The sequence below is a fragment of the Capra hircus genome, chromosome 17 (genome assembly GCF_001704415.2).
Source record: "Capra hircus breed San Clemente chromosome 17, ASM170441v1, whole genome shotgun sequence".
In the NCBI taxonomy this organism is placed as follows: Eukaryota; Metazoa; Chordata; class Mammalia; order Artiodactyla; family Bovidae; genus Capra; species Capra hircus.
In genome coordinates, this window is record NC_030824.1 from 2,306,633 (window position 1) to 2,326,496 (window position 19,864).

The 19,864-nt window shown below is 50.1% G+C and overlaps 1 protein-coding gene across 3 annotated transcripts in view; it reads left to right on the forward strand.

Annotated features, from left to right (window-relative positions):
- ASCC2 (activating signal cointegrator 1 complex subunit 2) overlaps positions 9,507 to 19,864 on the forward strand; it is a 36,604-nt gene continuing 26,246 nt past the window's right edge. The window contains exons 1-4 of one of the 3 annotated variants that reach the window (XM_018061003.1): positions 9,507 to 9,609; positions 11,806 to 11,843; positions 14,305 to 14,402; positions 19,110 to 19,268. In XM_018061003.1, the coding sequence (XP_017916492.1) occupies positions 14,322 to 14,402; positions 19,110 to 19,268 (240 nt within the window). In that variant the 5' untranslated portion in view covers positions 9,507 to 9,609; positions 11,806 to 11,843; positions 14,305 to 14,321. Of the gene's footprint in view, positions 9,610 to 11,805; positions 11,844 to 11,869; positions 11,887 to 14,304; positions 14,403 to 19,109; positions 19,269 to 19,864 lie in introns of those variants that run through there. The other 2 variants (XM_018061002.1, XM_018061001.1) reach the window with 2 other exon arrangements.

Sequence of the window (19,864 nt, forward strand, 5' to 3'; positions counted from 1 at the left end):
CACGTGCCTAGGAGCGACTAAGCCTGCGCATCTCAGCTGCTGAAGCCTGAAGCACCTAGAGCCTGTGCTCTGCGACAAGAGAAGCCACCACAGTGAGAAGCCCGCACGCTACAAATAGAGAGTAGCCCCTGCTTACTGCAACTAGAGAAAGTCAAGTGCAGCAATTAAGACCCAGCACAGCCAAAAATTAATTTAAGTATTTTTAAAAAGGGTGAGCTCTGTGTAACCAAAGTGGTACACAGAAGTGTCTGATACACTCTATAGACATTCTAACATGCCCCTGTCCACCCCCATGGCCCTCTCTTGACCTCATGCAATGGACATCTTTCATTCTTGCCTGCCTAGCATCCATTTCTAACCTAGTTGTTGCACCCCTCTTTGAGCATTAGGAAACCAAGCTTCCCCCAATTTCAGTCCCTGTAGTTGGGTGAGACTGACTTCCCCTCCCTCCCTGTGCCCTCAACTCCAAGGGTTGGCCAAGTCCCAGATCCAACCAATCAGCTAATCTGTTCCCCCGTCCACTGGAATGACCGGTTCTGGAAGATTCCCTGGATCGGGTTGGTACAAGATCTTCATTTCTTCATTTGGATATCTCCACAGCCATATATTAATACTAGGAAAGGTGATTCCATTCCAAGTTTCCGGCATGGGACGTGATGGGCTTATACCAACCAGCACACACAGTCTACTGGATGTAGATGCTAATTTCAGAGTATGCTTGTGACCTAAGTGGCCCGGCCAGGCTGGATCTCAGGACTGTGGCTTGGAATGCAGAAACAGATGTGTCCTTTCAGATGGGAAGCATATAAGAAGGCCCGGGACTTCCCTGGCAGTCCAGTGTTTGGGACTCTGTGCTTCCACTGCAGGGGTCAGGGGTTTGATTCTTAAGAGGGGAACTAAGATCCCACAAGCCATGTGTTTTTGCCAATTGAAAAAAAAAAAAGGGTCGTGATGCTGATGACTGCTGCAAGTCTTCCTAGGGTGCAAAGGTGAACCTGTATCAGAAGAAGTCCTCACAGCACATGGCAGAGCAAAAAGCCAGACAGAACTGGTCCCTGAGAATGAGGACACGGGTGAGCTGTGGAATCAACCGAACCTGAAAATCAGCCTCCTTCTGGGATTCCAGTTATAGGAACCAGTCACTCCTCTTCACTGTTCAAGTCTGGTTAAGGTGGATGTTCTGTTCCCTGCAGCTGGACACAGTCCTGAGACCCAGCGGTGGCAGTGGTTTAGTCACTTCAGTCGTGTCCGACTCTCTGTGACCCTCTGGACTGTAGCCCACCAGGCTCTTCTGTCTGTGAGACTGCCCAGGCAAGAGCACTGGAGGGAGTTGCCATTTCTGTCTCCAGGGGATTTTCCCAACCCAGGGATCAAACCTGCGTCTCCTGCATTGCAGGCAGATTCTTTACTGACTGAGCCAGCTGGGAAGCACTCAACCGAGACCCGGACTCAGGCGTGAAAGAGAACTGTCGGTTCTTGAAACAGTAAAGTCCCAGGGTGGAGACAAACTGAACAAGTGGAGACTTCACACCTGTCATCTCGTTTGACCATCATATTTCATCCTGGTAACTATCATCAGGATCCCCACCGAGTACATTTAAAAAAAAAAAAAAAAGACTCAAGTAAAAGCTCTAACTTAGAGCAGTGGCTTTTTAGTGGGAGCAGCTTTGCCCTCCAGGGGACACTTAATGACTAGAGACTCTTCAGTTGCCACAACTGGGGGCAGGGGGAGACATTCACTGGCATCTAGTGGGCAGAGGCCAGGAATGCCGCGCCACAGCCTACAACGCACACAGGAGTCCGCAACAGAGAGGTTTCTGGGCCAAAATGTCAACAGGGCTGAGATGGAGAAATCCTGCTTGATTAACCGAGGGCTGCCTGGGTGCTAGACTCAGAATCAAATCTCAGGGGCTGCACCAAATGCAGCCGGGCCCACCGTGGACACACACTGCAGTCCAGCCTGGGAGCCCGTCAGGTTGGCCCCAGGGAAGACACGGGAGTTCGAGGGGCCCGAGAGCCAGAGGCGAGCGGAGCCCAGGCACTTCCAAGGGCACCGTGAGCTTGTACCAGCTTCGGTCAGATGCGTTCCAGGGCGAGCCCCTTGCAGATTCCTGCATAATTTCTTGGCCCTGGTGGCCTGTGCTTCAGGGGACCTGGGGAGGTCTGTGGCTCCATGCCCAGGGTCCCAACTCCATTTCTACCTGTTTGTCTGGCATTTGCAGTACAAAATTGGAAATTAATAATTCATCTCACAGGATGAATAATTCAACAGAGGGGACAAAGGGTTGCCGGCAATGGTTGGCATCACAGAAACAGACTGTATTGCCTTCAAAGGGGAGAAGGAAAAGGAGATTCTACAGCCAAGCTGGTGTCTGGACCCAGGTGACTCTGATGCTAGACAACTGAAATGAGCCCTCCTTGGGGGTGTGTGGAGTGATGAGGACAATGGGGCTCCCAGAAGGGAATTTGGGATCCTATCCTTCTCCCTCCATCACTTCCAGCCTCTTAAACCTTTATGGCTCATTACAGCCCACCTTCATTGGCACCCATTCCAGGAAACCTTCCATGATACCCTCAACCAACTGAAGCAAAAATGCGTTTCTCTCTGATGCCATGTGTTAGTTAGTTAGCCCTGACCTCTGTTAACCTCACAGTCTCTCACTAAACCGTCTTTCTGCTGCCAGAGATTCTAGAGCTGAGGAATGGGTTTTCTAGCGTGAAGGGAAGAAGAGGTTCAACAGAGAGCTAGTGTGACTGACTCTTAGCATTTCAGGACTGTGCTCATTTGAGGTTCAGATAAAACCTGGCAGCCCTTCTACTGAAAAAAAAAAAAAAAACAAAACTCCCCAATATATCCACAGACATTTCAGGGGATGCAGAGGTCCTGGAGCCCCTTTGCTGACTCCGGTTGAGAATTCCTGCCTCACAAGGAGCCTTCCCTGAAGGAGGGGCTGTAATTGTCCAGAGTATGGAACACAGCAGAGTCCCCCAGCCTTGCAGTGCCTTGAAATGCCCATGTCCCACATGCCAAGGTATTGAAGAGGGTGAATAATCAACAAGGAGCTATTAGATGCTTGCATGTGACACTGGGCAAGTCACTGCCCATCTCTGGGCCACAGTTTGTTTACTTGGAATTAGAAGAGTCGGTCTAGATTATCTTGGCGCTCTGATTCAATCATTTATCAAACAAATATTTATTAAATGTTATTAGGTGCCAAGTACCTAGCTGAGAACTGGGAATAAGGTGAACGAACAAATAGATGAGGTTCCTAACTTGTCAAGACACAATGAGGAGTCACTGATTAAATGATCACACACAAAAATAAAAGGTGATGAGTTGTGATCAGTGCTACACAGGGGGAAGTGCAGGGAGCTAGGTAGGAGTGTATATGTTGGGGGAATGATTAGAACTTGGAGAAAGAAGAGATGAAGACTTCACCTTGATGAGGAGAGCATCGGGGGTAGTTCAGCATGGATAGGGCCCTGAAGTGTGAGGTGGCTGGGGCACTTACGGACTTAGAAGATCAGGTACTCACTTCGGCAGCATGTATACTAAAATTGAAATCATACAGAGAAAGTCAGCCTGGCCCCTGTGCAGGGATGACGTGCAAATTCATGAAGTGCTCCGTATTTTTGGCAGATGTACACTATTGATGGGCTTCCCATGTGGCTCAGTGGTAAAGGATCCTCCTGCCATTGCAAGAGACTCAGGAGACAAGGGTTCAATCCCTGAGCTGAGAAGATCCCCCTGGAGGAGGAAATGGCAACCCACTCCAGTATTCTCGCCCCTGGGAAATCCCATGAACAGAGGAGCCTGGTGGGCTGCAGTCCATGGGGTGGCAGGCCCTGGAGTAGGCAAAGAGGAGGACATGACTGAGCACGCGTGAGTTCACACTGTTGATAGTCTGTATGAAATAGATAACTAATGAGAGCCTACTGTATAGCTCAGAGAACTATGCCGAACAATGCTCTGTGGTGACCTACGTGGGAAAGAAATCCAAAAAAAGAGAGGGTATATTATATAAATATATATACCTATATGACTTACTATGCTATACGGTAGAAATTAACACAATATTATAAAGCAGCTATATGCCAATAAAAATTTGAAAAAAAAAGAAATTAGAAGCTCAGAATGGCTTCATTCTAAAGTCTGCTGGGGACTATGCAGGACTATGTTTACCTACTCAAGGGAGAAACATCCAGGAACACCAGAAGGCAGAGTCCCTCTCTTTTCATGATAGCCAAGGCATATCTTCCAGTAACTTCTTTTGATGCTTTCCCAAGGAAAGCTAAAGAGCTGGCACTATTTCACTGCATTGAAACTTCAGGTTTATTGGTTAAAAACGTCAAGTACTAAACTTTCCCATCACCAGTGTTACTGAAGGTGTCTTTTGAAAGCCCTTCATCTCATATCTTACGTTAAAAGTATGAGATGCTATCAAATAAAAAATGTTTAATTTTATTTATTTATTTTTTTGGCTATGCCATGGCATATGTGTCATGAGTCAAACCTGTGCCCTTGCAGTGGAAGCATGGAGTCCTAACCACTGCGCGGCCAGAGAACCCCCCCAAAAAACATTTAATCTTAAAGCAAAGCAAAAATCCCCCGGCCCAGCCCTCGCTGCAATTTAAACTATGTTCCAGCTCGAGAGGAATTATTCTACCTCCTGGTTCCGTGGCTCCATGGCCCCACACTGATGATTACCGAAAGCCTGGGTGCACCAACTGCCACTCTGACGGGTGGTCTGAGAGCAGTGTCGCCGAGCTGCAGGGGACAGACAGAGCTACCCTTTCATCTCCCTGGGTGGAGCTTTCGGCTGGAGCCAGCACGGAGGCTTCAGTTCTGGGGCCCCTTCTGCCCCCCGCCAGCTGACATCTCTGGGCAAATCTCATGCCCTCTCTGGGCCTCAGTTTCCTTATCCGCCAAAGGAAAGATTGGGACTCCGTGTTTGATAAGATTCTTTTCTTCGACTCGGGGATTCTCTGCCCTCTTCTTTCTAAAAGGCATGAACCCAGACATTTTCAAACTGTTTCCAACAACTATTCATAGGCCAGTGACAGAAGGCGAGATAACCACCACTATCTGTAAATTATAATGAGTGGATAATTAGCTGCCTTCAAATTAAGGCAGCTCCCTTCTTGGAAGCCAGGAGGCTTAGTTTTTTAAGTTGTTTATCATTACCGTCCTTTAAAGCTGTTTTCTCACCACAACCCAGAGGGAAAGGGAAGAATGACAAGCAGATGTTTTGTTATTAGGGGCCCTGGGGGATGATCTGATACTTCCACTGCCGTGATCATTCTCCAGATTCCTCTTGAGTCAGCAGAAGCTTTGATGAACTCGACAGAGGGCAGGGGGATCGGACAGACAGGGCCTATCGAGAGAAAGCCTGGCTTAACAGAAAGCTGCTGGGGACAGCAGTTCCTGGCCAGTGACAGCGTGGATTATGAAATTCATATTTTTATGTAACACTTTGCAAAGAGATTTCATTGCCGTTGTTTCATTTTCTCATGCGGATTCTTTGCCACTGCCTGAGTTCAAACCACTACCATCTTTCACACAAGTTTCTCTCATTGCACAGTCTCCCTAGCTGTTGCAGGTTGCTTATAAAAACAGCCATCAAAAATCCATAGAAAGTAGATTAGTGGTTGTCTGTGGTGGTGCAATGGTAAAGAAAGAGTCTGCCAATGCAGGAGACTTGGGTTCAATCCCTGGGTGGGGAAGATTCCACTGGGGAAAGAAATGGCAACCCACTCCAGTATTCTCACCTGAGAAATCCCATGGACACAGGAGCCTGGCAAGCTACAGTGCATAGGGTCACAAAGAGTTGCACATGGCTTAGCAACTAAACAACAGTGGATGGAGAGGAGGACTAGTTCTTCTCGCCCTTGAATCAGAGCTGGCCTTGCAACTTGCTTTGACCAATGCAATGTGGAAGAGGTGATCTTGTATCAGACCCTATATATGACTGAAGTCATGGCGTGTGACTTCTAAGGCTAGACCACAGCGGCATATGTGCTTCTACTTTGATCTCTTGGATTACTCCTTCTGAAGGAAGCCAGGGACCACGTTGCAGGGATATTCAAGCAGCCCTGTGGAGAGCAACCGTGGCTTCTTGCCAACAGTCGGTACCAACTTGCCAGCCCTATGAGCGGATCACCTGGCAGTGGATTCTCCAGCTCTGATCAAGGCTTCAGGGGAGCGCAGTCCCAGCTGACATCTGACTGCCTCTTCATGAGAAACCCCGAGCCAGATCCACCTAGCTGAGTCACTTTGGAATCCTTAACCCGCAGAAACCATGTCAGAGTTTTGGGGCCATTCGTTGCACAACAGTAGGTAACTAATACAGTGGTTCACCCTTCAAATCTGGGTAAAGAGTCACTCCTACTCCACGTGGACTGCGCTGGGAAGCGTGGTTCTCTGAGTGAAATGGAGTAGGACTCTACGGTCCTTCTCCCCTATCCTCATCCTGCCTTTTTGTCTGTGGAAAAACTTTAGCCAAAGAATGTTCAATGGGAGATGAGAAAGAAAACTATCAAAGGAGTCCAAATAATGATAGTTTAGTCAGTAAGCATCGTCAAGGACCTCTAATTCCTTCTCAAGGGCTATAGATAATATTCTGAATCATCCTAGGAGCTGTCTTATAGATAAATGATGATCAGACTGCAGCCAACAATAAACGGCCACAATTCTGAGAACTGGCCTCAGGAGAATGGGAACAAACTGACCATGGGACTGCAGATTAACTGTACCTCAAATAATCAAGGTGACGCCAGTCAGACCACTGATGACCACATCCAGGACGACTGTCAGAGCTGACTGCTATTTCTGCGTGTAGCCCCTACCCCTGTCTGTAAAAGCTCTTGCCCCTGCTTGTCAGCAGGGGAGTCAGCCTTTGGACGGAATCTGTCCCCTCCCCACCCTGCTGCCTCACTGGTGTTGCTGTTTTAGTCGCTCAGTCATGTCTGACTCTTTTGAGGCCCCATGGACTGTAGCGCACCAGGCTCCTCTATCTGTGGGATTTCCCAGGCAAGAATACTGGAGTGAGTTGCCATTTCCTTCTCCAGGGGATCTTCCCCACCCAGGGATCAAATCCGGGTCTCCTGCACTGGAAGGTGAATTCTTCACTGCTGAGCCACCAGGGAAGCTCACCCACTCTGCCCCAGTGCTGGCATCCAAAATAAAACAAACTTTATTTTGCTTTATTTTTCCTTTCCACCAACCTGGCCTCTCTATTGGCTTTTGAGCAGTGAGCAGCCAGACCCCAATTTGGTGACATGAGGAGTGGTCAAGCTGCTGTTAGTGGGAAAATAGAGGAAATGAACATTGTGCAGGCCACGCAACAGCTCACATCAACAATGGTCCTCTGCAAACACAAGCTGGTTGGAGGGTTGAAGCACAAAGGCAATACTGATTCATTTTAGGTGACTCAGAGCATCTGGGCCGAGTGGGACTCAGACCCAGATATTCCAGTGCTGATTTTCTAGCTCCAATACCGACAGTATTTCTCTTTATTTATTCCTAGACTTGACTGATTCTAAGCACCACAGATACTTGCCTCCATTGCCAGTCCAAATAATTGCCATTAAATTTAGTTGTGGTTGTGTTTCTTTTAAAATAGAAAACAGAGACCCCCCCCACCACCACAATTCCTCCATACTTGTGTGTAACTGGTACATAGTTTGAGGCTTCTGTTAACGTGGTTTTTAATTCCATTTCATTTGGACATATGACAAGGATGTCTCCTTTGGAATCTCACATTTCTCATTAATCTCTTCTGGAAAATGAGAGAAAACAAAGATGAAATAAATATGAGGGTTAACATTTCAATGGAAGGGCTTCCCTGGTGGTCTGCTGGTTAAGAATCTGCTTGCTGGTGCAGGAGACACGGGTTTGATTCCCCGTCTGGGAAGATTCCACAAGCCATGGAGCACCTAAGCTTATGCGCCATAGCTACTGAGCCTGTGTGCCCTAAAGCCCTTCCTCTCCAACAAGAGAAACCAACCATGATGAGAAGCCTGAGCACCGCAACAAAGAGTAGCCCTCGCATGCTGCAACAAGGACCCAGAACAGCCAAAAACCAACAAAGACATTTTTTAGAACCACTCCAGTGGATAGGGAGCCTCCTTCCTTCCTCTCTCTGTTTCTCATTTTTTTTTCTTCCTTCCTTTCTCTTCACTAAGCACCTACTTTCTCTCTGAGCACCTACTATGTGCTTGGTATTGTCTGTACTATCTCATTTAGCCTCCAAATGATGAAGTGGGTATCAATGATCCCCTTTTGACAGATGAGGAAACTGAGACATGTTAGAAGTCAGGTGTCTTGTTGGAACTTTTTGTCTTCTATAAGTCATGCTGTGCTGTGCAACCCACTCCAGTACTCTTGCCTGAAAAATCCCATGGACGGAGGAGCCTGGTGGGCTGCAGTCCATGGGGTCGCGAAGAGTCCGACATGCCTGAGCAACTTCCTTTTCACTTTCATGCATTGGAGAAGGCAATGGCAACCCACTCCAGTGTTCTTGCCTGGAGAATCCCAGGGACGGGAGCCTGGTGGGCTGCCGTCTGTGGGGTCACACAGAGTTGGACACAACTGAAGTGACTTAGCAGCAGCTGTGTTTAGTCGTGTCTGACTCTGTGACCCCATGGATGGTAGCCACCAGGCTCCTCTGGGATTCTCCAGGCAAGAATACTGGAGTGGGTTGCCATGCCCTCCTCCAGGGAATATTCCTTACCCAGGTCTCCCGCATCGCAGGCAGGTTCTTTACTGGCCAAGCCACCAGGGAAGCCCAATACTGGGGTGGGTAGTCTATCCCTTCTCCAGAGGATCTTCTCCACACAGGAACTGAACCTGGGTCTCCTGCATTGCAGGCAGATTCTTTACCAGCTGAGCTACCAGGGAAGCCCACAGTCAAGTTAATTAGCTTTAAAACTTCAGCGACATTAATATCACCGGAAATAATGAAACCAATCCATACATTTCTGCCAGAAGTCCTACTTTAAGCTTTATCTGTACCAAAGACTGCCACGTGTGTTCTTACAATCAACCACTAAATTACAAATTAAATTGCCTGTGTGATGCCATCAAATGCGTGTGATGCCGAGGGAAAAAAAAACAGACCAACCAGGACGTTTTTTTTCTGTCCCTTTTAGATCACTGGATGACAAGTTTACCTGAAAAAACCGATGTCAATAAAAGAATGCATCCCCTGTCCCGACACAGTTTATAGCATTTAGCTGCAGAATTCCTCCTGGACTTGAGGAACCCAGGTAGCACACTTGGTTTTTCCAAGAGGTGCAACCACACCTGCTCTCCGGCCACCTCCCACCATCTCTGCTAAAGCACCAAGGGTGCTAGGAGCGGAAAGTGTGGGTGCAGCCACTCCTGTACCTACGGGGGGCGGAGTCTTGGGTTGGGGGCGTGGCCCCGGGCCCGGCTTCTCGGCGGCAGTTGGCTCCGGGGGCGGGGTTGGGCCGAGGCTTCCTGTCTGCGCCTGCGGAATAGCTGTTTGACCCCGGAAGTGCCTGCGCTCTGGGAGCTGTCACCCTGGACCGTGGCGGCGGCGGCGGCGGCGGCTGCGGCGGCACATCGCCGGCATAGGAGCCGCCAAGGTGAGTGCGTGGCTGATCCTTGGGGATGTGGGGCATCGGACCTGGGAGGGGCTGCAGCCGTTCCTCACGCGGCCTCGGGCTTCCCGCCTCGATGGCAGGGCCAAGGCTTAGACTGCCCCAGGGGCCATGAATCGCCCCGTTCCTCCTATCTCTCCACCCCGACCCGGAGTCAGGCAGCCAGAACTTAGGATTCGAGGATCGGCCCCAGAATGACCTTGGCCTTGGGCGAGACGCTGCCCTCCTACCCTCACCTCGAGCTTCAGTTTCCTCGGGGTTCATTCATTCGTTCAACAAATGTTATGTCCAGCGCCTCCTACGTGGCACAGATCTAGCTAGGCACTGGAGATATAAACAGAGCAACAGAGGAAGTTCCTGCCCTCATAGAGCTTACAGTCTAGTGGGCGGGGACAGTCGACGACGAAGAAATGCACTAGGTAATTAAAGATATGCCTGCAACCGGAGGAGTGAATACTTCAGATAGGGCAATCTGGTACGATCCCTGAGGAGGGTAATACTGAAGCGAGACCAGAAGGGTTAAGACAGAGAGACTGAGACAGGAGTAGCCTTGGGGATGCTCCTAGGCCTTCTTGCACTTCACTCCAAGCTCCCCTTCAAAAGAAAGCCCTTTCCTAAATTTTTAACTTTTGCTGCCCTGCTTGACACTGAGGATCCACTGTGGGGTGGGGCACAGATATTGTCATGATCATTTACCTTGTCATTTTTAGAGTCCAGTTACTGCCTAGTTAATTTCTACTCATACTGTAGACGAAAACTCAAATTTTCCTTGACATCCTCTCTCTGTCGAGTCAGTTCTCTTTGTTAAATGCTGTCATAGCCTCATGGGCCTTGCCTGCAAAGCATACTCACAGTATTGAATTTTCCTTGCTCATGTGGCTGTTTGGTTCATATCTGTCTTGTTAACCATCAAGACCCTAAACTCTGTGAAGGGCAGAATCTGGTCTGTTATTTGCCTGCCTTAGGATTCTCCAGGCTTCAGTGCCTGGCACATAGTAGGTACTCAAAAACTATTTGAAGGGACAAGTAAGGTTATTAACAGCTTTTGCTGTCCAGTAGTTCATAGAAGGTCTCTCCCACCACCAGGCTGTTACCTTCTCTTTCTGATTATGTCTCTCCTCTCCTTACATGACTCCTCACTTCGTCAGATGAAAAGCCAAAATCTTTAGCACAGCATTTGAGGCTCCTTTTAAAGTGGCTCCATCTTTTCTAGCCAACCTCTTCTCTCCACTTCTTGTGTTTTCAGCCACACCAAGTGTCTCCCTCATCCTTCAAAGCCACAGGCTCTGAGCCTTTGCTCATGCTTGCTCTTTGCTTAGAATGTTCTTCCTTTCCATCTTTTTCTCCTGTCCTTCAACAGCCAGGTTGTAGGTCACCTTTTCTGTGACATTCTTCCTTTCTGTGCTGTGCTCGTCTTGGAAATTTCCAGTTACAGCTCTAACGACATGGATTAATAGTCATTTACATGCCTAGGTCCCAGAAGATATTCAGTAAGTATTTGCTGAGTAATTGAGGAAGCCCAGATGCTCGGCTTATGATTGGGACTTGAGTAATAATAACAAGTGAACTTTACTGGGGGCTTCCTTGGTGGCTCAGTGGTAAAGAACCCGCCTGCAGGAGACAGGAGACATGGCTTCGAACCCTGGGTTGGGAAGATCCCCTGAAGAAGGAAATGGCAACCCACTCCAGTATTCTTGCCTGGGAAATCCCATGGACAGAGGAGCCTGGCAGGCTACGGTCCATGGGGTCACAAAAGAGTCAGACATGACTTAGTGACCAAACAACAAACTTGACCGACTGCTTATTATGTGCCGAGTACTGTGCTGACCACTTAGTATTGGTTACTTCTCATGTCAACCCTGAGGGATTATGAGATTATGTACTGTTCTCATCCCGATTTTACAGATGAGGAGATCGGAACGTAAAGAAGTTAAGGAACTGCTCAGGTCTCAACATGGGTAGGATGGAGCCAAGACTTGAACCCAGGCTGTGGAACTATAAACTTCTCTTTTGACCATCATACCAGCCTGAGTCTAAACTGCCCTTACAGGCTCTGTGCTGTAGGAGTAGATTTCCTCTAAAAGCAGGTTGCTGTCTGTACCTGTCTAGACCTGGACTCTGGGAACTAGAATTTTAAGTGTGGAGAGCCGCCTCCTCCTTATGACTCTTTCCCCATCCTAGGTCCCCACACTGGGCACTCCTCCTCCAGTCTTCGGAAGGTGAGCATGGAAAGGCCTGGGCTTCATTTAGACTTCTGCACTGGTGAGCTGAGCACTCATGTTTCCAGCTGTCCTCCCAGCATCTCTCAGGGATTAGGAAAGGTGTATTTTTAGCATACTCAACACCAGAGACCCAGGTGCCAAGGCACAAGAGCTGGGTTTCAGTTTCAACTTGGCTACTCAGGTATTTGCCTGAGCAAATCAGGGCCCCTCTTTGGACATCTGAGCATAATAATCCTTGTCGCTCTTAACTGGGCTATTGTGAAAGGCTAGTAAGATAATAGCTCAATTAGAAATCATGTATTGACTCAATGGACATGAGTTTGAGCAAACTCCGGCAGATAGTGAAGGACGGGGAAGCCTGGTGTGCTGCAGTCGATGGGGTCACAAAGGGTCAGACACGACTGAGCGACTGAACAGCAGCGACAAATATACAGCAGATGGTGTTATCTGCATTTCGCAGAGGGGAAAGGTGAAAGCTCAGTCACAGGGACCATGTGTCTGATCCACTGTCCACGGAGACCCTAGTGCTAGAGGGGGTCTCGGGGACTGGGCACACTAGACGAGGGACTAGTTCCTTCTCTTTCCATACCGTGTGAAGATGGGTATCTTCCCAGTCTTTAAAGTAGCCCCTGAACCGAGGTTCCTTGTGCGTCAAGCTGCTTCCTACCTCCTTACCTTCGTTCCTGCCGTTTCCTCCACCTGGGACACCCTTCTTCCCAGTTTCCACTATCAAGACTCAACTCAAGCTCTCCTGAGCCTTTAGGCGCTCCTCTAGAAATGCTCTCCCTACAGCCGCAAGCCCCTGCCGCCAGCTCAACTGCCCTAGACTCAGCACAGCAAATGGTTAAGAGCCAGCCTGCTTCATCAGCCACTAACTCTGAGACCTAGGGGAAATTTTTTTTATCTTCTCTGAGCCTCTGCTTCCTCACTGGTAAAGTGTTAGTTGCTTAATCACGTCTGACTCTTTGCAATCCCATGGAGTGTAACCCACCAGGCTCCTCTGTCCATGGGATTCTCCAGGCAAGAATACTGGAGTGGGTTGCCATTCCCTTTTCCAGGGGATCTTCTCAATCCAGGGACCGAACCAGGGTCTCCTGCACTGCAGGCAGATTCTTTACCGTCTGAGCCACTAGGGAAGCTCATTGGTGAAATGAAGGTAATGAGATTAATAGCACCAACCCTGGACTTGCTACAAGCATTCGTACACGTGAAGCCAGTTAGGGTGTCTACAAGCGAGTGCATGATGAGATAGTGGCCCAGAACAGCGGCAGCACCCGAGAGGCGTGTTCCTGCTGCTATTATGGTCATCATCATTACTGTGTTGGAGCTCCCACAGAGCAGAGACCAGGCCTTTTCAGTCTGTCTTTGTAACACTAGGGCCTGGCCTGGTATCTGAGAGCCAGGACCACAGTGTCTCATGGCTGGCCGTGTCCCTCAGCACCTCAGGGAGGGCTCAGGAGGTGACGGATTCCTCATCCTACCCTCCATACATCTTCATGTCGTCATTGAGGTGTGCCAACCTTTTGTGGCATGTCTTCTTAAGAGCCCAGAGTCACTTTTGTTCCATGATTCAGCCAATATGCACATCCCTCCTGTGGATCAGGCCAAGTGGCATTGAGAAATGAGTGTTGGACCGGAAGGCAGGAGACGTGCGGTCTGCCCCTCACTGACTCTGCAGCCCGTTTGGGCCTCTCTAAGAGAGGAGGTCACTCTGGCAGGTTTCCGTGAATTCTCTGTGAAAACCTTCTGGCCCTTCTGTTTATCCATATCCTTCTTCCCTGAAGCCTAGAAGGTTTGTAAAATCTTAACACCCTCTGCAAGGGAGGAAGGTCCCATGGCTCCAAACCCCACCCCCACCCCCACCCCCCGCCAAATCTGGTTAAAATGGCAAGAAAAGTGTCATCATATTCAGCTGTTCATCAGGTATTTCATGAAGACGCCTCTGGACCAGGCCTGTGCTGGTCACAGCAAAGGTAGCAAGAGGAGAACCCAGGCACAGGCTCCGCAGAGCTCACAGGCCAAGGAGGGCATGGAGCTGGCGCCACGAGAAAGATAATCTAGTTGCTTTTAACCAGAACTTCACGACTTGGGTGGGAACTGGAGAAGGAGCTGCAGCCCACTCCAGGACTCTCACCTGGAGAATCCTATAGCAGGGCAGCGCGGTAGGCTGCAGTCCCCGGGGTCGCAAGCGTGGGACGCGACTTCGTGACCAAATCACCTCCGCATCAGGTGTCACCTGGGGAGTGTTTCCCTTCTCAGCTGAGAACTGCCACTTTAGGCAAAAAAGCCACTGGTCTTCGTGAGTAGTTGTGGGAACCAGGCCTTAGAGGCCCGCCAGGAGCCCCCTGAGGCTAGAGGTTGAAGCTTCTCTCCTGGCTCTGGGGTGAGCCCCAGAGCAGGCCCCTGCCCCCGGAGCCTCTGGGTCTGCTCTCTTCCTCCCCATCCGTATTTCTTTCAGGAGGGCCACGCAGCACAATGCCCGCCTTGCCCCTGGACCAACTCCAGATTACCCACGAGGACCTGAAGACAGGAAAGCTGAGGACTTCGCCTGCGCTGGTGAGCCAGTGCCTTGAGGCTGTTCAGCCCGATATTGATATTATTGAACTTGCAATCTCAGAAGCAAAACAGTAAATTCCTTCTTTATCGGTTCTATTGTTCTACAAATGACCTGAGGGCCACAGTCTACGTTTCAGGAGCCAGGATGCTGTTAGGTCTTTCCAGGCCCCAGTGCAGGAGTTTTCTTTCCCTGCAGTAGCTTGAGTTTGAGTGGTATTTTCCATGTCACCACCCCATACCTTCCCTGCAAAGCATTTCATTTTGAATCAAAGTTTGATGGCAGTTCTGATTCAGCCCGAGCGGGCCGGGTAGCGGGGCTGGCCCAAGGCCGGACCTGGGGATTGGACCCTGCAGGAGGTGCTCAGATTTCAGATGGGCCTTTTTCAGAGCTGTCCCAGCTGCGGTCTGCTTGGCGGTGGGGGGCAGAGGAGGGGGACACTAATAATGTCAGAGGTCAGGTATGAACGGGCTAAGAAGCAATATGCGCAGACGCAGCAGGGCTGGTGAGACTGAGAATGGAAGTGAGCATGCCGACGACCAGCTGTGGGAGAGATTAGAGCCGTGGAGAGGTGCCAGGCTGCTGGAGGAGACAGACGTGGGGACCGGAGACCCCATACCCCCTGCTGTTTCCCCAAGAACGTTAGCTTAGTTGAACAAGGTGGGAGGAAGTATTTTCTGGGTGCTTGAGTAAAGTCGTGGGAAACAAGAGCTTGGTGTTTTATTTCCTGCTTTCTGGATGGCTTCCTATTGCTTCCTGACTACTCTCTAATAATAGTGCTTAATATTTATAGAGCACTTGCTCTGGGCCAAACCTTTCACCTGGATCATCTCATGGAAGCCGAACCACAGCCCTCTGAGTAGGCATTTTGGTCATCCCCATTTTATAGATGAGGAAACTCAGAGTTCAAGGTCACAAAAGTAGAACACTAGGGGAGTCAGAACAGGACCTCAGCTGAGCTGTCCCTGGAGTATATACTTTCTTCACCTTCCTACTATACAGCCTCTTGTTTCTTTTTTATAACTTTTTTTAAAAATCGAGGTAGTGTTGATATCCAACGTTGTGTGTTTCAGGTGTATGACATAGTGATTCACAACCATAAAGGTTATATTCCACTTATAATTATTATAAAATGTTAGCCATGTTCCCTGAATATATCCTCATATTCATAGCTCTTTTAGGTGAAGAAGATATTGATTAGAAAATCAGGAACTGTTCTGTACAGTATGTTAGCCATTCACCACATGTGGCTATGGAGCTCTTGAAATTGTGGGGGATTCAACCAAGGGACTGTATTTTTGATTTAGTTTTAGTTCGTTTAAGTTAAAATAGTCCCATGTGGTGAGAATCTGCTGTCTTGGCCAGCACGGGACAGGTCTGAAGCGGTTCCGTCTCTGCCGAGGTTCTGTTGGACAGTGCCGGTGGAGACTGGTTCCTTGGGCCCTTCCCTGTGTCCTGGACACCAGGCTGTTAGACTGTGGGCCCTCTAGGAGCAGGGACTGGTCCCTTCCCTTTACTCTGGTTTTCCAGTGCCAGGTGCATCATAGGTTCTCAGGAGACATCCAGTAAATGAGTCAAGGACCCTTGCCGCACTTTGGGACAGGGCCTGGAGCTGCAGAGTGAAGCGACTGCCCTACAGAGGAAGCAGACTGGTGGATTCTCTGCAGCATGCATGATCAGGATGTGATGGAAGGAACTCCACGCTGCTGATCGAGACCAGGGAGGGGTGCATGGAGGTCTTGGGGTGGTGGGAGAGCTCACGCCACCAGGGACGCCCTGCTGTAGGAGGGAGATCCTGAACTGTGGAAGGGTGAATAAGCACCAGCCGGGCAGAGCAATGGAGAAGGGCAGGCCTGGCAGGAGGACCTGGGTATATTGTCCCCGAGTCCTGAGAGCCTGATTCCTACACCAGCCCCCGGGGGTGGAAGTGGTATCGCCCAGCCTTGTAAAGAAATCAAGTTTGGCACCCAAGTGGTTGAATGGGCTCTTGAGAAAGATAAGGATCATTTAAGGGGAGCATTTGGAGAACAGTACAGAATAGTTTCTTATCAAGATGAACAGGGCACAAGTTTGATGGGCAGGGCATGTTCAGGAAGCTTCATGGGGCAAGTGGGACCTAGGCCAGGCCTGAAGAGTGGGAGATACAGCGAGAGACTGCAGCTCCTCTCCCTGGGATCCTCCGTGGCCCCTGCTCTTGGGCGTGGCGTTGGAGGTGCTTCAAAGGCCTTGGCAGGACCTGGTCCTTCATTACCTCTATGCATTCCTCTGTTCAGCCTGCAAGTGTGTATGGAGGGAGTGCTCGATGCCAGCCCGGCTCTAGGGGCTGGGACTGCTGTGTGAGCAAGACTCAGACCCCCTCCAGAGACCTGCAGGGTAGCGGGGAAGACAGAAGGCAGGCCCTCCCTTTCAATCTAACTTTATTGAGGTGTCATTGGAGGACAATAAACTGCATATATTTATGGTACACGGTTTGGTCGGTTTTGACATGTGTAAACCCACATGGAACTGTTACCATAAGCAAGATAATGAGCATTTCTGCCACTCCCAGAAGTGTCCTGGTGCCCCTCCACCCCCTGTTATAATCTACCTCTTCCTCCGTCCCCCTCCACTGCAACCAAAGATCTGCAGGCACTTCTGATGCAGTTCAGCAAGTGCTGCAGGCAGGGAAGCATAGAACGCAGGTGTTGAGGGAGCCAGGGTGAACCCCTCACCTAATTGGGATGGGGCTTGGGAGACTTCCTGGAGGAAGTGAGGTCAGAGCTGGGGTCAGAAGGATGAGCAGTGAGACCAGGGTGGCCTGTGGCATCATAGGTCACGTAGTAGGTGCACAGTGTCAGCTTTGGTTCAAATCCTGCCTCAGCTGCTCCCTTAGGCCTGTGACCTTAGCTGAGTTCCTAAATCTCACCAAGTCTTGGTTTCCTTCTCTGAACAATGGGGAGAATACTCTTTCCCTCTGAGACAGTGGTTGTGAGGTAAAAAGAAACGGGCTGCGGGACTGGCCTGCTCAGCAGCTCGCACAGGGCAGTCCTCCGTGAGTGATGGCTTTTTCCTATCCTTTCAGCATCTCTCCCTCCAACTCCACCTCCCACTGCCCAGTGCAATCTGTGCCCCCGTCCCCTGTTTTGTTTCTTTTTAATGGCCTGTCTTTATGCCTCCATAAATGGACTCTGTCTTCCGTCTAAAAATTCTGCTCCACCTCCAAGGTCCAGTTCTGGATGCTGCCTGGCCTGGGAAGCGGCCCCTCGCCCCCCAGGTGTTCCCACAGTGCCTCTGCCAGGTTTGAGCTGTCTGCGTTGTGTTCGTCTGATGACAGCCGTGCATCATCCCCTCTGCAGAGTGGGCTCTGGGAGCACACAGACTCCCTTCTCGTGTGTGCCCCCGCACCTGGCAGAGCAGGGTGCCAGTAGATGTTCGAACGATGGATTGCAGGAAGGTCCAATCTCGGGCGTGCGCATGTGTGTGTCATTTGGGCAAGGGGGGGTCGGTGAGCAGCCTGGCCTGAGAAGTGACCTAAGTGAGAGGTGAGGCATCGAACGGTAGAGGAGGGGAACTTGGAAACCACAGAGAGGAATTTAGGCCCTTGAGAGTAGTTTTGAACTTGTTTCAATCAGCAGGATTCCTTTTGTATAAATTGTGATTTAAATGGGCGGGGGACCCTGTGGAGGCCCTCAACCTAGGTGGTTCTCGAAGTAACTGACCCGTCAGCCATGACGTCCCTGTCCCCCCTGGACTGACAGACCTGGAAGTGGGTGGACTGTGGTTGACAACAGCTGAGACGAAAACAGGCGGCCTCCTTCCTGTCACCGCCTCCCCCGCAGAAAGTCAGAGGGGAGAACCGAGCTCATCTTTTCTTTATGCGAACAAAGTAAGGTTTGTTCCCCGGCAAGGTAAGGGTTAGAAGAGAGCACTTGTGAGGCTAAGCCGAGACCTGCAATTACTTGATTAGCATCTTTACCAAAAAATTACTGAGGTTTTTCTCTGATTACACAAAGGGAACAGCACGGTGATACGTACAGTACGACATTGTTTGTCAGAAAGATGAAAATGGGCCCAAACAAATGCCTCGTGTGGCCACATTTTAATGTAAATGCCTAGAAAAGGGCAGTGAGGATGCTCACGGGATGGGGAGGGGCTCCCTCTGGGTGGATGCTAGACCTGGGGTGGTGGTCCCAGGCGACTTATCTTTCTGTACGGTTGTGAGTTTTTGAAAAAAAAAAAAAAAAACCTCCTGCCTCACTTGTGTAATTAAAAAAAATAATACATCTTTTTTAAATTGGAAAATATAGTCAAGTCCTAATCCTTTCTATTAGAGATAGCCACTGTTAGCTTTGAGGTGTCCCCCAACCCCCGGCCTGACACTCTTTTAAAAAATGAAGTCCATACCAGTGGACTGGTTAACACTGAATGTGTTAAATATGGCACTTTTTTTTTTAATCCCAAAAATGGTCATACAAAATAGAGGGGTTTGTGTCTTGCTTTTTCTTCCCTTAACCTTTCCCTGTGTCATTAAGCATTCTCCAGAAAACACGGTATTTAATGCTCGCCTGGCGCTCCCAGACTGCGGCCAAGCCTCCCTCTGTCAGAGACACTCGGTTCTTTATGCCTGAGGGTCACCGGTTGGAAGAGCCCAGGGTTGTTGCTGTGGGTTGGCAGAGGGGCCCTCGCTGACTAACCTCTGCCACGTTAACACGTGGTTTTTGGATCCGTAGCACCCCGAGCAGAAGGCAGACCGGTATTTTGTGTTATACAAACCGCCCCCTAAAGACAACATTCCCGCCCTAGTGGAGGAGTACCTGGAACGCGCCACCTTCGTAGCCAATGACCTGGACTGGCTCCTGGCCCTGCCGCACGATAAATTCTGGTGCCAGGTAACATTCTACCACCATTCCCGCTAAGACCAGGCACGTGCCATGCCGTTGGTTGGGTGCTGTTGTTTTTCTCCCCAGGAGGTGCTTTTTCTTCCTCTGCTTCTTACACTGGATCCCTAAGAGCAAATTGTGTTTGGAATTACTGTGTTCCGTTATCAGCATCTTAATGATGTTTACACAAACGCCTTCCACCATGGCATTTTTAGAAACTCGTGTTTAGCTCATTTATGCCTCTTCGGTCCCTTGGGGTTGGTGGGCGTGTTTGCCCCAGGCCAGAGCTGACCGGCTGTGAGCCCCGTATGGTCCCCCCACAGGCCCTCGGGCCCCAGTGGCGCAGCCTGGCTGTCCCCTGTCGCCTGGCCTGGCGCAGCCTGGCTGTCCCCTGTCGCCTGGCCTAGGTCAGCCTGGCTGTCCCTTGTCGCCTGGCCTAGGTCATCTTCGACGTGAGCCCCGCACAGTCCCCCCACAAGCCCTCGGGCCTCAGTGGCGCAGCCTGGCTGTCCCCTGTCGCCTGGCCTAGGTCAGCCTGGCTGTCCCCTGTCGCCTGGCCTAGGTCATCTTCGACGTGAGCCCCGCACGGTCCCCCCACAAGCCCT